The sequence below is a fragment of the Periplaneta americana genome, chromosome 11 (assembly GCF_040183065.1).
Source record: "Periplaneta americana isolate PAMFEO1 chromosome 11, P.americana_PAMFEO1_priV1, whole genome shotgun sequence".
NCBI classification, from domain to species: Eukaryota; Metazoa; Arthropoda; class Insecta; order Blattodea; family Blattidae; genus Periplaneta; species Periplaneta americana.
In genome coordinates this window covers 14,774,359-14,790,307 of record NC_091127.1, presented here as the reverse complement: position 1 = coordinate 14,790,307, position 15,949 = coordinate 14,774,359, and the positions used below count along the sequence as shown (strand labels likewise).

General features: G+C 35.4%; 1 protein-coding gene across 4 annotated transcripts in view; it reads right to left on the bottom strand.

Annotated features, from left to right (window-relative positions):
• Positions 1-3,617: 3,617 nt before the first annotated feature.
• Positions 3,618-15,949, bottom strand: part of LOC138708828 (sentrin-specific protease 1-like) — a 54,506-nt gene continuing 42,174 nt past the window's right edge. For all 4 annotated transcript variants that reach the window (XM_069839044.1, XM_069839042.1, XM_069839041.1 and 1 more), the window contains exons 11-15: positions 14,948-15,070; positions 13,166-13,303; positions 9,529-9,666; positions 9,351-9,437; positions 3,618-4,202 (exon numbers count right to left, since the gene is read on the bottom strand). In XM_069839044.1, the coding sequence (XP_069695145.1) occupies positions 4,041-4,202; positions 9,351-9,437; positions 9,529-9,666; positions 13,166-13,303; positions 14,948-15,070 (648 nt within the window). In that variant the 3' untranslated portion in view covers positions 3,618-4,040. The remainder of the gene's footprint in view (positions 4,203-9,350; positions 9,438-9,528; positions 9,667-13,165; positions 13,304-14,947; positions 15,071-15,949) is intronic.

Below are 15,949 nucleotides of genomic sequence, written 5' to 3'. Positions count from 1 at the left end.
GGAATTTACACACGACGTATAAATGAGCTACTAATTGTATAAGTATAAGACAGTTACACGTCTGTATATAGAGTTTTTATTAGTAAGACCAAACTATAATATTTCATTTAAAGCGTGAAGGGATACATAATGCATATTATAAATTTATTGTTAGATTGGGGAGCCTCCCTCCCAATAAAGGACACCTCCCAGATGCAGACAGATTGTTACGTCCCTTCGATGTCCGTAAATGAGAGGTTTCACTGTATAGGAACTTGCTTAAATGTGCATATATCAACAAACTTCTCAGCCCTTGAAAGAACAAACAACAGCCTGTACTTATGAAACTGTACAAATCTGCATGGCAGTTGATTGTTACAAAAATATATATTGCATTTTCCTGTAACTTCATCCCTCTTAGCCCCAAATATTTTCCTAAACACCTTATTCTCCAACAGCCTTAACCTCTGTTTCTCTCTCAAAGTGAGAGTCCAAGTTTCACGACCATACAGAACGAGTAATGCAACTGTTTTTTAACAGACATTTCCTATATTTATTCTGCATTTAATTTCCTGGAAGTATAAAGTCCAGAACACCACATTTTGTGGACAATGATTTCACTGTAGATGAGCTATATTATAATTAGTTTAGTTTAAATATAGATCACAAATAAGTTTATAATGCACATACTTAATGTAATTTTTAAAAATTGTTTAATGCTTTTTTTTTTTCTTTCCCAAGAATTGTATAAAAAATTAATGATTTTTGCAAAAACATTAAAGTAATTTTATAATCAAATTAAATGATCTAATGCCAGTAACCAAAAGTAATATCATGAGCAAACAAAGAACACTGAATAAATAAGAAAGCCCCACTGCACTGTCCGACAACACTTTCAAACGTAAAGAAATATTAAACCTCTGCCGAAAGGGGTGAAAATTATGACAGACTAACAATTTACAGAGGACTATCTACTCGAGCGAATTTTTAGAGTTTAAAGATGGGAGAAGCATTGTAATATGTTTGAAGTATACAGCATTCTACAGTAGTTTTGTTTGGTTCAATTTCGTTTATATTTATGTTACACATCCACCACTTCAGTTGAAAGAATCTACTGACAAGGGAAGGGTTTTGGCTCGAACAGGAATTTCGTATCCAAAATTTGTATACAGGCCCATCTTTACTTCTCTGTAAAGCTCCCAAAAGCATTCGTTTGTGTAATGTGTGGTTTGTCTGTTAGAGCACTGTACAAGTTGAGGGGTGGGAGAGCACTGCACAAGTTAAAGGGAAGGGACACCTTACCCGTAAGCCTAGCCTAGCCTAGCCTAGAAGCTAGTGCGAGTGGTAAAATGTCTGAATCCCATTTAAGAACATTTTTCTCCAACGTTCTGTCTGAAAATATTGCAGCTAATCAAACACGTACACTGTTGTGTGAGTCATTGAATGTGCTCAAGGACGCAACCTTAATAAATGAATCATTCCAAGGCTAGGACATGGGATGTATGATCGTACCACCTAAAAAACTAAATATTTCCAGCCTCTGGATATCTATTTCCTTAGACAATACAAAATATATGCTAGGAGGATAACAGATTGCATAAGGACTCTTGCTGAGAATCCGGAACTTAACTTGGGAAATCGAGTGTTTATAATGAAAATGCACTCTGTTATTCATAACCAGTTGTCTGCTCCAGTATACCGCCCTATGCTTCAGTATTCCTGGCAGTCAGCTGGTTACGTGAATCCTGAACAAGTCTCGGACTTCAAAAATGTAATTCAGGTGGCATTTGATTTTTCGCCAATGGAGTGTGGTTCAGAAGATTGTTCAGGTGTTGTGCTTATTGCTCTGCTCCATGCTGTTTCATGCATTTTACAGAGAATCCTCATGTACATTTTTAAAGAAGTGTATTGACCAATACCAACCAAATGGAGAGTTACACAAATGAATGCTTTTACGGACTTCATCACCATTGTGGGGTAAGCCTCCGTACAAATTTTTAACCAAAAATTCCTGTTCGAGCCGAAACCCTTCCCTTGTGAGTCAAATAACACTTTGTCATGATGTGTAACTCAAATAAAAACAGATTATACAATGCAGCCCTTCTTCCTTGAATAGTTTCAATTTTAGTGTTGCTGGGAGTACTTTGGCATTTCATTGATTGTAATATCTGATCATGAAATAATAGTGAAAGTAACAGAAATGTTGTAATTATGCAATATTAAAGAGTCACCAATACTAATTAAGCAATTTTCATTCAGTGACATGAACATAAAATGCAATACATTATTTTCACATAATTTGGAAGACTCGTTACATAAATACGAAACATTTAACATAAGTAATAAGAATGAGTTTACCGAGTTTCTGAAAGCTCTTTAAATGAGCTGAGAAATGGACCCATGTTAATGAGGCAGAAGTCAAATTCAGCTATATTGTTGGCATTTGAAAGTACTCTCGACATTTCACCAAAAATCGACAACGTAATTTACATTACAGGTTCTCGTGAAATTTCTTGTATACACTGCATACAAACTTCAAAATAATCATGATCATAAACATCAAATAAAACACTTATCTTAAACAAAACATCTTGATGGTAGGTATTATTTTTATTTCTAGTTAGCAATTTAAGTCCAAAAAGATAACTGTATTTCACAGTAAACATTTTCCTCAGGAATTTGGACTTGTTTAATCATGTCTCAAAGTAACCTATGTAAATAAATTAACAATATATTCGTTTCCAATTATTACAATATGGAGCATTTGGTATTTTCATTACTGTTGTAATTAATAATTTCAATAGCTTAATTCAATAAGGTATAATCAGTTTACACATTAACATTCGGTATTTCAAAGAAATTTCTACTGAAATTTTCACTCGTTTTTTAGCATCTCTGTTTGTACATCAATGGGTAATTTCTACTCCATAAGGATTGATGGGTAGACATTTTTCATGTCCAATTTTTGGAAATTTGGAAAAATATATCTGTCATGGAAAGACAAAACTTAGTGTTAGACAGAAATTTCGTATGGAAATTTAATCTAAACCTATTTTATTGGATACAATTATGTAGTTATCAACGAAAGAATTAAGTTACTGGCCACATAGATATGAATGGTTTAGCAACTCCAAGAGTAGAAGGATTATTAAAACTGTTAAAAATGTCAATAATTCTAGAGACTTGCTCTCCATGTAACTGGAAATAACTGATGAATGCATGAAGAGAAGGATGTTATTTAAAATACAATCATGAACATCTGTAACATTGATTATTTAAATTCGACAAATTTGTGAGGATAACTTTGCGAACAATACTCTAATGCTAATGTTACAATACAACACAATATTATTCGATATTATAAACTGCAGTCTTCATTTACAGATAGCCTCATAGTCTTTAATTTACATTACAATGACTGTTACCATATTAATTATGAATTTGTTTTGAAATAAACGTGAAAATTTGCATATATCTGCAAATGAAATTATCAGCCGACAGTACGTATTTCTTTGATAGGGCCTACTCAATTTCAGTTTATCCAACATTCTTACATTATCATCCTCAATTCATTCAGATAAGCAAAACCATACAACACACAAATGTAACAAGGCACATTCTCTTCTCGAATCTCAACATAAATGCAGCAGCTACTTTTATTGCCTGAATTGTTCCTGCATATACACTTCACAGTAAACTGAAGGATTGGTCCAAGTTTTGGCACAATATTTGCCACTGACAACACAAAATATCTTATCTTGAAATTCAATACATCACGTAACAAAACATGTAGCATTTTCTTGCTATTAATATTTCTATATAAAAGATACCAAAACTGTACAGTTTTCCAATTAATATAATTAAACAGTTTAACAAATGATTCTATAATAACTAAAAATGTGAATCACACTGCTGATGACAAACGAATTACAAAATGATGTTTACGAGTACACACTATGCAATTGTTTACAGCTATAAACTGAAGTTCATACTTCAAACAAACATGTCAAGAGGATGAATTGTATGTACAAATGAAACAAACTTAATTTTATTCTGTGATATCACAGGAGGAGCTTGCGCGTGAATATCTCGTACACCATCTTGCGGCGAAAGTAAGGCATATCCTGCTGTGTGAAGGTGATGTCGGCATCACGGCAGATGTATTCCGCATACATGCAGGAAAACATCCCACAGTCACTGCCATTCATCTGTTGTGGGATTTTCTGTTAACAGCACAATAAATCAGTCATCACTGTTAGTTCAATTATATACACACACACTCACGGACAGGAGAACGCGAATTCGATTATGCGCACTGTTCAAAACATACAGAGGTGAGCCTGCCTGGAGAGAAATAAAAAATAGGTTGCAGCCGCCAAATTACTCTTCAAGGAACGACCACTCATATAAATTGAGGGAAAGAAGGCAGAGGACGGACACTGGAAAGTTTTCTTTTCTCAATCGTACTATCAGGGACTGGAATGCTTTACCTGCAGACTTACTAAAGGCTTTACCAACAACCAAAAATGCATTTAAAAATAGGCTTAAGGACCTTACTAATAGCCATTATACACAGTATTTAAAGGGTGTAAATGATATGTTGTTATTGAAGTGTTGTATCAGTGAAGAATTATGTTGTCAGTGAAGTGTGCTGTGTAAGTGAAACGAGTTCCTGTCAGTGAAGCTTTATAGTTTATAGTGGCAGTGCGAAGTATTTGAACAGTGAAATGTTTTTGAAGTGTTAGTGAAATCAGGATAGAATCAGTGAAATGTGTCGTAGTTCCAGTGCAGTGAGTGAGTAGACAGCGAAATGAGTGTAGTGTTGAAAGGTACTTGTGCAGATATGAACATATCATACTCGTGGGTTTTAATTCGATCTTAGTTTTAAGATACAAATTAGAATATTTCAAATGTTATTTTAAGTGATCGTTTCATTTAATTTAGTATATTCCCTGTTGTTGTTCTTATTATTATTAATTATTAGTATTATTATTAATTGTATTTTAATTAATAAGTTTATTATTGTCATTATTGAGTGTAATTAGTTACCACTGCCACCGGATATATACCCATTGAAGTGTGAATAAATACATACATACTGTTATCAAAAAAATAACACACATCTCTAATGAGCTATTACATCTGATTGTTGTGCAATATTGCCTTCTATCTCAAGCATACTTACTTACAGCTTTTAAGAAATCCGAAGGTTCATTGCCGCCCTCACATAAGCCCACCATCGGTCCCTATCCTGAGCAAGATTAATCCAGTCTCTACCATCATATCCCACCTTCCTCAAATCCATTTTAATATTATACTCCCATCTATGCCTCGGTCTTCCCAAAAGTCTTTTTCCCTCCCGTCTCTCAACTAACACACTATATGCATTTCTGGATTTGCCCATACGTGCTACATGCCCTGGCCATCTCAAACGTCTGGATTTAATGTTCCTAATTATGTCAGGTGAAGAATACAATGCGTCTAGTTCTGCGTTGTGTAACTTTCTCCAATCTCCTGTAACTTCATCCCTCTTAGCCCCAAATATTTTCCTAAGAACCTTATTCTCAAACACCCTTAACCTCTGTTCCTCTCTCAAAGTGAGAGTCCAAGTTTCACAACCATGCAGAACAACCGGTAATATAACTGTTGTATAAATTCTAATTTTCAGATTTTTTGACAGCAGACTGGATGATAAAAGCTTCTCAACCGAATAATAACAGGTATTTCCCATATTTATTCCGTGTTTAATTTCCTCCCGAGTATCATTTATATTTGAGACTATTGCTCCCAGGTATTTGAATTTTTCCACCTCTTCAAAGGATAAATTTCCAATTTTTATATTTCTATTTCATACAATATTCTGGTCACGAGACATAATCATATACGTCTGCTCAGGATTTACTTCCAAATCTATCACTTTACTTGCTTCAAGTAAAATTCCCGTGTTTTCCCTAATTGTTTGTGGATTTTCTCCTGACATATTCACGTCATCTGAACAGACAAGCAGCTGATGTATCCCGTTCAATTCCAAACCCTCTCTGTTATCCTGAACTTTCCTAATGGCATACTCTAGACTAGAGCAAAATTAAAAAGTAAAGGTGACAGTGCATCTCCTTGCTTTGGTCCACAGTGAATTTTCCTTTGCTGTGGTCGTGCCAGAGTATCAGTCCCATTCCGAGGCTTATTGTGTGGTTTCATAACAAGCTATCTTTTTTATGGTGATGGGTTGTTAGTCTTTCGCCCAACCCCCAAGCTGGAGGACCACCCCTCATCAGCTATCCATGACTGCTTATTCAATATATTCGCAGCTACCCTCCATATCTGGAGGCTGTCTCCTCTATCCGCAACCTGAAGACATGCCATGCCGTGGTGGTAGGGACCCACAATACATGGGTTATTGTACCAAAATTGCGCAATTTCATCAGTATGATGCTCATAATATACTAGTTTCTATTTTGGCTATAAATTGGTGGGGGGGGGGGCGAAAAACTAAAAAATGGAAATTTTGTTTTTAACTCTAAAAAATAAAATGTTTCAGTTCTCTAAATCTGAGCTTATTTTGGTCCTACGACGATTTAAAGTCCCTCAGAACGACCTTGAAGGGACCAGTGCGTGCGTGGAGCTGTATCCCTTTAAACTGACATTCGCTGTCATTGTGACAAACTTTGTTCTTCATTCTAACTAATTTTACTTTTCATTCAGTTCATATTTCGCGCTGTTATGTAGGAGAAAAAAGTGTGCGGTAGACCTTTATAGGAAGAAAGGATATCCATAGTATATATCATATACACACTGTACTTTGATATTTGTTTTCTCGATTTTCCAATTTTAACATTTTGTAAAATTCAAAATGCTCTAATGAATCCGGTTTTTCTCCAATCTCATTGAAATATGAGTGACTTGGTAGCCGGGACTCCATGCACTGGTGCATGAATTAAAGACCTACAGAATTATCTGTTATGGTTACCATTGGTTATTAATGGACAAACATTCGCTCCGGCAGCAGGGATCGAACCCGGGACCACCAGTTCTACAATACAGTACTCATTTTAATGTATACAAATACATCTAACCCACAATATCCACTTTACAGCCTTCTGCACTGTAGTCATTACCTCCCAGAATTACATACAACTCCAGCTGAAGCATTAGACAAGGAGAAGTGTAAGTACAAAAAAGGAAGGAACAGTTGGGAAAAATAGTCTGACAACAAATACAAAAAGTAGAAAAAAAAAAGAGCGAGGTCAAAATAGAAGCACAGTGAAACTTCCCTTAACGGACACTTCCCAATAGTGGACTCCTCTCAATAGCGGACATTTTAAAATTCCCCTGCAAAATAACATTGGCCCTTATGATAAAATTCTTCCAAATAGCGGACGTTCTCAATAACGGACGTGGACACTGAAATGTATCTCCCAACAACAATTCAAACTTCCAAATAATGGACAGCGTGAAAAAAAAAAAAAAAAAAAAAAAAAAAAAAAAAAAAAAAAAAAAAAAAAAAACCCCGGTTGTAAATTAAACGGAATTCTTGGCAACAATCATTATCGTGCATTTGAATGTTCTTGTACTTTATTGAAGGTAAGCAGCACAGTTGTTATAGTCGCTACACTGTTATTTCCGGCGTGACTCTGCCTCTTTGCTTACATCTTAGGAAGTGAAGGCTCTATAAAGTCTAGGTAGGTAGTATCGTTCACCATTTTTGTTCTTTCGTTCCCGAGCTACCATACGAGGAATCTATTTGCCACACCGTTAAACATTATCATGTCGTAGCTCCTATGATAATAAATCAAACGCACTGTAATTCAGCAAATAATTGAGCGGCAAATAACGTCCTCGTGTGCTTTCTGCAAACGCCAACGAAAGAGCCAAAATGGCGGACGATTATATTAAGTATTTATCGAGCCTCAAGAAATGAATAACGTCTTCATAAGCAAATCACAAGACGCACACATTTAAATGTAGCCGACCTGCAACGCGATTGGCTGCCGGAAATTAGAGCGACGGGACTATAGTTGTGATACTGTACGTGAGCAATTCGTACTTTCTTGAGAAGTTGAGTGTTTGGAAGTACAGTCACATTAAAAATGTCACAAAAACGTAAACGTTTGTCACTAAAAGAGAAAGTGGATATTGTAAAGCATAGTGAGAAGGAGAAATGAAGTGTTCGTGAGCTGGCCACAAAGTTTAATGTGGGAAAAACTCAGATTAGTGAAATTTTGAAAAACAAGGATGTTATTTTAAAATCATACACTGAGAATGCAATTCTAGATTTCTTTGTGTAAGGTGAAGTGGTACGAAATGGAAATATAACAATTGGAAATTTATCTTTTGAAGACGTGGAGAAATTCAAATATCTGGGAGCAACAGTAACAAATATAAATGATACTCGGGAAGAAATTAAACACAGAATAAATATGGGAAATGCCTGTTATTATTCGGTTGAGAAAATTTTATCATCCAGTCTGCTGTCAAAAAATCTGAAAGTTAGAATTTATAAAACAGTTATATTACCGGTTGTTCTGTATGGTTGTGAAACTTGGACTCTCACTTTGTGAGAGGAACATAGGTTAAGGGTGTTTGAGAATAAGGTACTTAGGAAAATATTTGGGGCTAAGAGGGATGAAGTTACAGGAGAATGGAGAAAGTTACACAACGCAGAACTGCACGCATTGTATTCTTCACACGACATAATTAGGAACATTAAATCCAGACGTTTGAGATGGGCAGGGCATGTAGCACGTATGGGTGAATCGAGAAATGCATATAGAGTGTTAGTTGGGAGGCTGGAGGGAAAAAGATCTTTAGGGAGGCCGAGACATAGATGGGAAGATAATATTAAAATGGATTTGAGGGAGGTGAGATATTATGATAGAGACTGGATTAATCTTGCTCAGGATAGGGACCAATGGCGGGCTTATGTGAGGGCGGCAATGAACCTCCGGGTTCCTTGAAAGCCAGTAAGTAAGTAAGGTGAAGTGGTACAGTGACTGATGTTTATTTCATTTACAAAACAGTTACTGATACGATTTCTCTCTGGATGAATACTGTAAACAATCTCACGGTCTACTGTACTGTACTGTAAAATATAGTGTTGAATATGTATGAGACATTTTAATGTACTCTATACATAGTAACGATTTTCGAAATAGCAGACACTTCTCAATAACGGACATTAAATTTTTCCCCAACGGTGTCCGCTATTGGGAAGTTTCACTGTAGGAGAATTCGAAGAAGAAGAAGAAGAAAAAGAAGAAGAGCTCTATGAATGTTATTACTTCTGTTATCATCTACATAGCCATCATATTATTGTTGTATTAAGGTAGCAACATGTCGATGTCCTCATTTCAGAATATCTCAGAATAACGTACCTGCACATTTTCAGTCGTCCAGTCTGTTGTGTCGAATTTTTTTTTCAATTTGTCTAAACTTTCATCTTGGAGGTATTTCAGGAGACTCTAAAAACAATGAACAAACAATATAATAAAAATACCCTTCAGCATAAGTAATATCAAACAATGAGTGTAGCTACAATGCTGTACAAAATACCTGTAAACACTTGTTATTTGGAGAGCCCATACTGTCATAGTATTTAATGGTCTTGTTACGAAAGTCAATAGCTGCCATGCACCAGTGCACCCCCAAGTGAACCGGTACAATGATGACATTGAACGAGAAGATATCAACCTAAAAAAAATACATTTATTAGACTGACGTCAAAACAATTTCATTATGATCACGCATTTGTGCAAAATGTGTTTTAGGTGTTGTATGGGCGAAATAAAGCGGTCTCTCGTATCATCTAATAATCAGCATGTAAGCATTTATTTCCCCAGGAAGCGAGCAAATGGCGTAACGGAATATCCATAATATTTCAAACAAAATCCAATTTAAATCCTGTTCAAATTCAAGACCGATAAAATTAACAACAGGTTCCTATTAGAAATAACAACCAAATTTCTTGGCTTAAAAATCGATATTTATTGGAAAAATATTAAAGAAATTACCCCCAAACTAAATTCAGCATGTTTAGTTATTAGATCTATGCAAGAGATACAGTAGCGTGCAAATTAATCCGAACAACATATTTTTACATTTTCTGTCATTGTTGGCCTCACAGCTGCTCATATCGCTTTAATTGACATCTGTAGTTCGTGTAATTCCATTGTTGAAGGTCTGTCATTTTTTTTATGTTGTTGTTGTTTTCTAATGCCAGGAGTTTGACAATAAAGTCATTTGACCTCTTGCACTCCAATATTTTTCAAAGATATTATCATGACCAGCCACTGAAGCACAGATTTTTAGGTGTTCCGAAGCCATTTCTTGGTTTGAGTTGCACAATGGACAGTTAGGGGACTGATATATTCCAATTCCATGCAGGTGTTTGGCCAAACAATCATGGTCTGTTGCCAACCTAAATGCAGCTACAGACAATTTTTGTGGTAAATCGGGAATTAACTGTGGATTTTGATGCAGAGAGTTCCATTTTTTCCCTTGGGATTGTGTTATCAAATTTTGTTTGTTGAAGTCTAAGTATGTAGATTTAATCAATCTTTTCACAGAGTAATACGTAGATTTAGTAACAGGTCTGTAAGTAGCAGTGCTGCCCTTCTTTGGTAAAGCATCCGCATTCTCGTTTCCCAGGATTCCACAATGGGATGGTATCCATTGGAATACAATTCTTTTATTGAGTGATATTAATTGAGAGAGCATTTTTGTTATTTCTGCTGTTTGAGATGAAGGTGTGTGTTTAGAGACTATTGATAGAATAGCTGCTTTGCAGTCTGACGATATAACTGCATTTTTAAATTTACTGATGTGGCATAGAAGATTCCTGAGACTTTCACTTATTGCAATGATTTCTCCATCAAAACTTGTTGTTCCATACCCAAGAGATCTATAAAGTGAGAAGAGACAGCACGTAACACCTGCACCGGCATCTTGTTCTCTGGAGATCAAGGATCCATCAGTGTATAAATGAAGCCAGTTTTGTGGAGGGTATCTAATATTAATTGTCTCTAAAGACAATTGTTTTAGTATTTCAGTGTTTACTTCTGACTTCAGTATTTCTTCTGTTAAATTTAGATTATATTCCATATTTTAGCATTTGATGAAATGTATTTAAATGAGGAGGTTTCTTTTGACAGTAGGGAAGAACAAATAATTGGACCTCATAAGGCAGTGCAGGTTGTTTTTGCACGTGGTTTGTTTGCAAGGTGGAAGCAGCCCGTATACTATAAATATGATCAGACAATGACAAAAGAAATCCTAACAGACATAATTTGCCAGTTAGAAGGCAGTGGTTTTCAAGTTGTGGCCACAGTTAGAGATTTAGGTGGAAGTAACAGAAAATTGTGGCGTGATTTGAAAATTTCTACCAAACTAAATTGCAGTTTTCCTAATCCAAATGATTCAACTCGAGAAATATTTGTTTTTTCAGACGCTCCACATTTATTGAAATTACACAGGAATCACTTTCTAGATCATGGTTTCAACTTGGATTGAACATTTCATCAGAACCAATTCATGAACTTTTACGTGCATCCTCATCCTCTGATACAAAATTAGCTTACAAGTTAACTCCGTTACACTTAAGTGTCCGTGGTACCCAAAGACAAAAAGTTAGTTTGGCAGCACAATTATTTTGCAACAGAGTTGCAAAGGCTTTGAAATGGTATGGTGAAAACGAGCTGTTGAGATCAAATGAATGGAAAGAAACTTCAAAGGCAATAAAATTAACTAATGATTGGTTTGATTTATTTAATACAGTTTCTAAATTCGGTACCCACCGTGGGCTGCATAGTTACGGAATAAACCTTCAAGATCAGAATATTATACTCTCAGAAATGAATGACTTCATGACCACAGTTAAAGTAGGAGAAGCAAACAGGAAATTACCTTATCAGGAGGGGATTCTAATAAATAATAAATCATTAACATTGTTGTATGAGGCAATGAGGTACAAGTACAAAATTGAATACATTATCACAAGAAAACTTACCCAAGATCTGGTAGAAAACTTTTTTTCGGAAATTAGAAGCATGGGTAGAACAAACGATCATCCCTCTGCTTTTAATAGAGTTAAAGGGTTTGGTTTACTTTGTAGGTTTTCTTTTAAATTCGGGATATTGATTTTCTGTTTTAATTCTTCAACAATGGATATGAAACTTTTTTGAGTTTTCAATCTATATTCAATATTTCAATATTTTTTTTATAATATGTGACATTTTGCCGTCGTTTTGTACTTATAAGCATTTCAGTTGTGTTGAAGACTTAATACTGCAATCCTGTGTACATTCTGTCGTCTTCACAAATGGATACAACTCCACGAAAACGGTCTAAAATTATAACATTAGCAGAGCATTCTTCTATGACACAGAGGCAAATTGCTGCAGAATGTCACATCGGTCTGGCTACTGTTAATTCGATCATAAAACGATACAGGGAGACTGGAGAGAGGGGGAAGTAAGCAGCTGCAACTGAGGGGCGAAATCCAGAGAAGTCCAGAAAGGCGCCATCTTCTCGGCATCTGTAGAAATCGTACTTTCTGGAAACTATGGTTAGTTATAAATAGGAGACGCAAGTGGGCTGACCGCAGTTAGTTAGTTAGTTGTAGTCGTTGCTAGTTTTTGGACAGCAAGCCAGTCAGTCTTGTGTAGCAGTGACGCAAGCTTCGAGACTGGAGTTCGACTTGAGTGTGTCCGCAGCTGTGTGAGCGTCTTGGCCAGTGGACTGTCGCCGGAAGTCCTGAGTTCGAGCGCAGTGGACCGCGCAGTTGGGGGACCTGAGTTCGAAGTTCAGTGGACTGTCTCTGAAGGTCTTGGGTTCGAGATACTGTGAACTTGACTGAGCTAGAAGAACTTGCCAAGGCAAACGAACTGTGAACTGACAGTTTTGTTTTGTAAATAGTGCTTTGTGAACATTAGTTGAGATTAGGAGTACATTGTTGTTCTCAATAATCCAAGTGAACTGTCATTGTCGTCTGTGGAGTGCAATAACGAATACTGTGTTGCTGTGTGGAGTGGAAATCCCATTGTTGACGGGAGTGTTTAAATTAAATTGTAGACAGTGATTACTGTGTGAGAATAAAATTACATTATTGTTTTGTATTAAAAGTTACAATATGAAATGCAATCATACCCAAGAGATCCTATGCAGAAATACAAAAAATTTAGATTGCAATTACCTTCCGTGTCCATCTCTTAAGTGCAGCATGACCTCCAGAAAGAAGTCTTGGATAGAAGAAAGTATTAAAGGTATACACAGATGGATAATTTTCTAACTTTCCACGTTCCTTCAAGAGTTCCATATAAAAATTTATTACCTGCAACAAATACATAATGCCTTCAATGTACATTTTAATTACAGACACACATATAAATGCCTAACTTATACTGTTCTGTAACTAGGTCAAGTTCGTAAGTAGTTAAGAGTATCTGAGAAAAAAAATAATTTGGGAATTACATTCAAAATATATAACTATTAATTGTGAAGCCAGGTAAGTGCTAATACGCAACATTATGCATATAAACTATTCCATCTCAATATAGAGAAAATTGACCTTACAATTTCTAAATACAATAAAACTTTTTTTGTATGTAGAGAACTGTGATACAATGCTTTGTGCAAAGTTTGAAGCATCAGAACTTCATAGTGTTTAAATTAAAAATATTTAAATTTATCGTATTTTCATAAAATTAGCAACTTTAAACTGTTGTGGCTCCGAACCCTTTCACCCAATGATCAAAATCATGGTTTATTTTGATGCTGAGAAATTAAAGTTTATATTGACATATAAACAGACTTTCTTACTTTTTATGGAAATGGAGAAATTTAGATTTTTCTTCATTAAGACACCTTTGCCAAGGAAAAAATATTTTTAAAATATATAGTTAGATTCTGCATTGAAAGTACAAATAAACACATATTTTTTACTGCTGACACGTTGATAAGAAAATATTGAAAATATCAAATAAAGAAAATAAATAGTAAGCGTGTGAGCTAACCAGCTGACTGTGAGGCGGGAGCTAGCCGAGGTAAGCAAGGCCAGGAGACAAACACGTGATATGTCGTCTAGCAGTCATGGCTGTGCTAGCTTTATCACAGGTTTTCATAAACACAGGAGTAAAATGACGCTCAACGCTCGCTTATCTTCAGCTCTCGGCCAGTGTGTGCGGTACTGCGCCATTCAAGTCTAGGCGTGTTAAAATAATCTATTTAATACCCTCGAAACTTATCGCCATACCATTAACCAAATAATGCCGAATCCCTCTTAATAATGCAAGGTTTTTTCTCAATATTTTTTTACGTTCTTACAAATGGGCAAAAAGCCTAAAAGTAAGTAAAACCAGATCATCTGTCTCTCTGTATACAATAAAAATAAGGATTACTTCTTAACATAACCTACCAAATGTCAGCTTCAAAATGAGCTCTCGTTCAATGTTCTGCAGTAAACGGTTCCAGAGTTCTGAGCGCTGAAAGAGGCTTATTTTTATAAAATACGCTAAATTTGTCGCTCAATAGTACGACTTTCGATAGTATATTTTTGAAAATGCACTCTCCTCAGAACCTTGTATAAATAGGGAAAAAATTAGAGTATAAAAAATGCGAGGTTTTTTACTGATCGATTTCATATGGAATAGCCCATATGTAAAGCTGGCAAGCCATGAAGAAAAACAGAGGGATATGAGCGACAGAATGTTTTCATTACCTAACAATAGAAACGTGTTTACACCTGGAATCGAATGAATGACCTTTCAGTCACTTCACCCAGTAAAGCAGATAGGTTTCACATCAACATAAAAACCAAATTGAAACAAATGAAAGGTAGAGGTTAAAAAGTAGTACTGATCTCATCTTAATGAAATGATCTACACACAGAAAATTCACAAATATTTTTTACTTTAGCATTAGTAAAATAATTAAATCACGTCTTTCTTCCAGTAAATCACCCAAAACTTCTACTTACTTCGTCATTCAACCAATTAAGACCTGCCAGAGTCTGCATGTCATGTCGTTTTATTGGTAGACCAAATGCCTCAACCAGAACTTCAGCTGATGGTTTGGGAATCAACGCAGCATCAATAACATTCTGGAAGTAAACATACGTAATATTAAGAAATAAAACATCTAAAAAAAAAAAAACTATCTTCAGAACTGGGTGGTCCTGGTTTTCGCGCCTTCTGTTTGAGTTTCCTGTGGGAGTATGTTTGTATAGTGTAATGTGAAGTCAAAAAGTATGTGTGTTCTGAAATTGAGTTGTCTGTTTTTTGTGTGCCTGTATATTTCGTATTGGTCTAGTGTGTTTAATTTCTAGTTTTTCAGTTGAATATGTAGAATTTCTGTGTCTGTGTTTATGTTATTGTAGATGTGGTTGGAATTTGTAATGTGTTCTGCGTATGTGGAAGTATCTTGTAATTTTGTTATGACTGTGATGTGTTCTTTGTAATGTGTTTGAAATGACTGCCTGTCTGTTCTATGTAGAAGTTGTTGCATTTGAGTTTGTATATGCCTTTGTGGTTGTATTTGTCTGTTTGTGTGTTGAGATGCTTTTGTAGAGTGTCTTTTGTTCTGCATGCAATGTTGTAATTTAATTTCTTGAATGAGGTATCATACCTAGTACTTAACACGCGAAAGCAATAAACTACATATTTCAAAGTGATGTAATGTTAAAAGTTGTGCAATCAAGATGTAAAAATATTTCAGTAATTATGTTTTAACTGTACACATTTTCACTGTATTATTTTAGAAGTGTACTTGCTTTGAAAACAGATCCAACACAACGAAATATTACAGTCTTTCTTCATACAATAAACTGACAAATTTATAACGTTTCATTTAAAAGGAAAACAACCAAGGAAAAAAAAATTATTTGTCAAATACATCAACTTCAGTCCAGAAGCAGTTAGCATGCTTTGTCGTAGATTCAAATACAGGTAAGGGCAGTAGATATTTCAGATTAATAAAAACC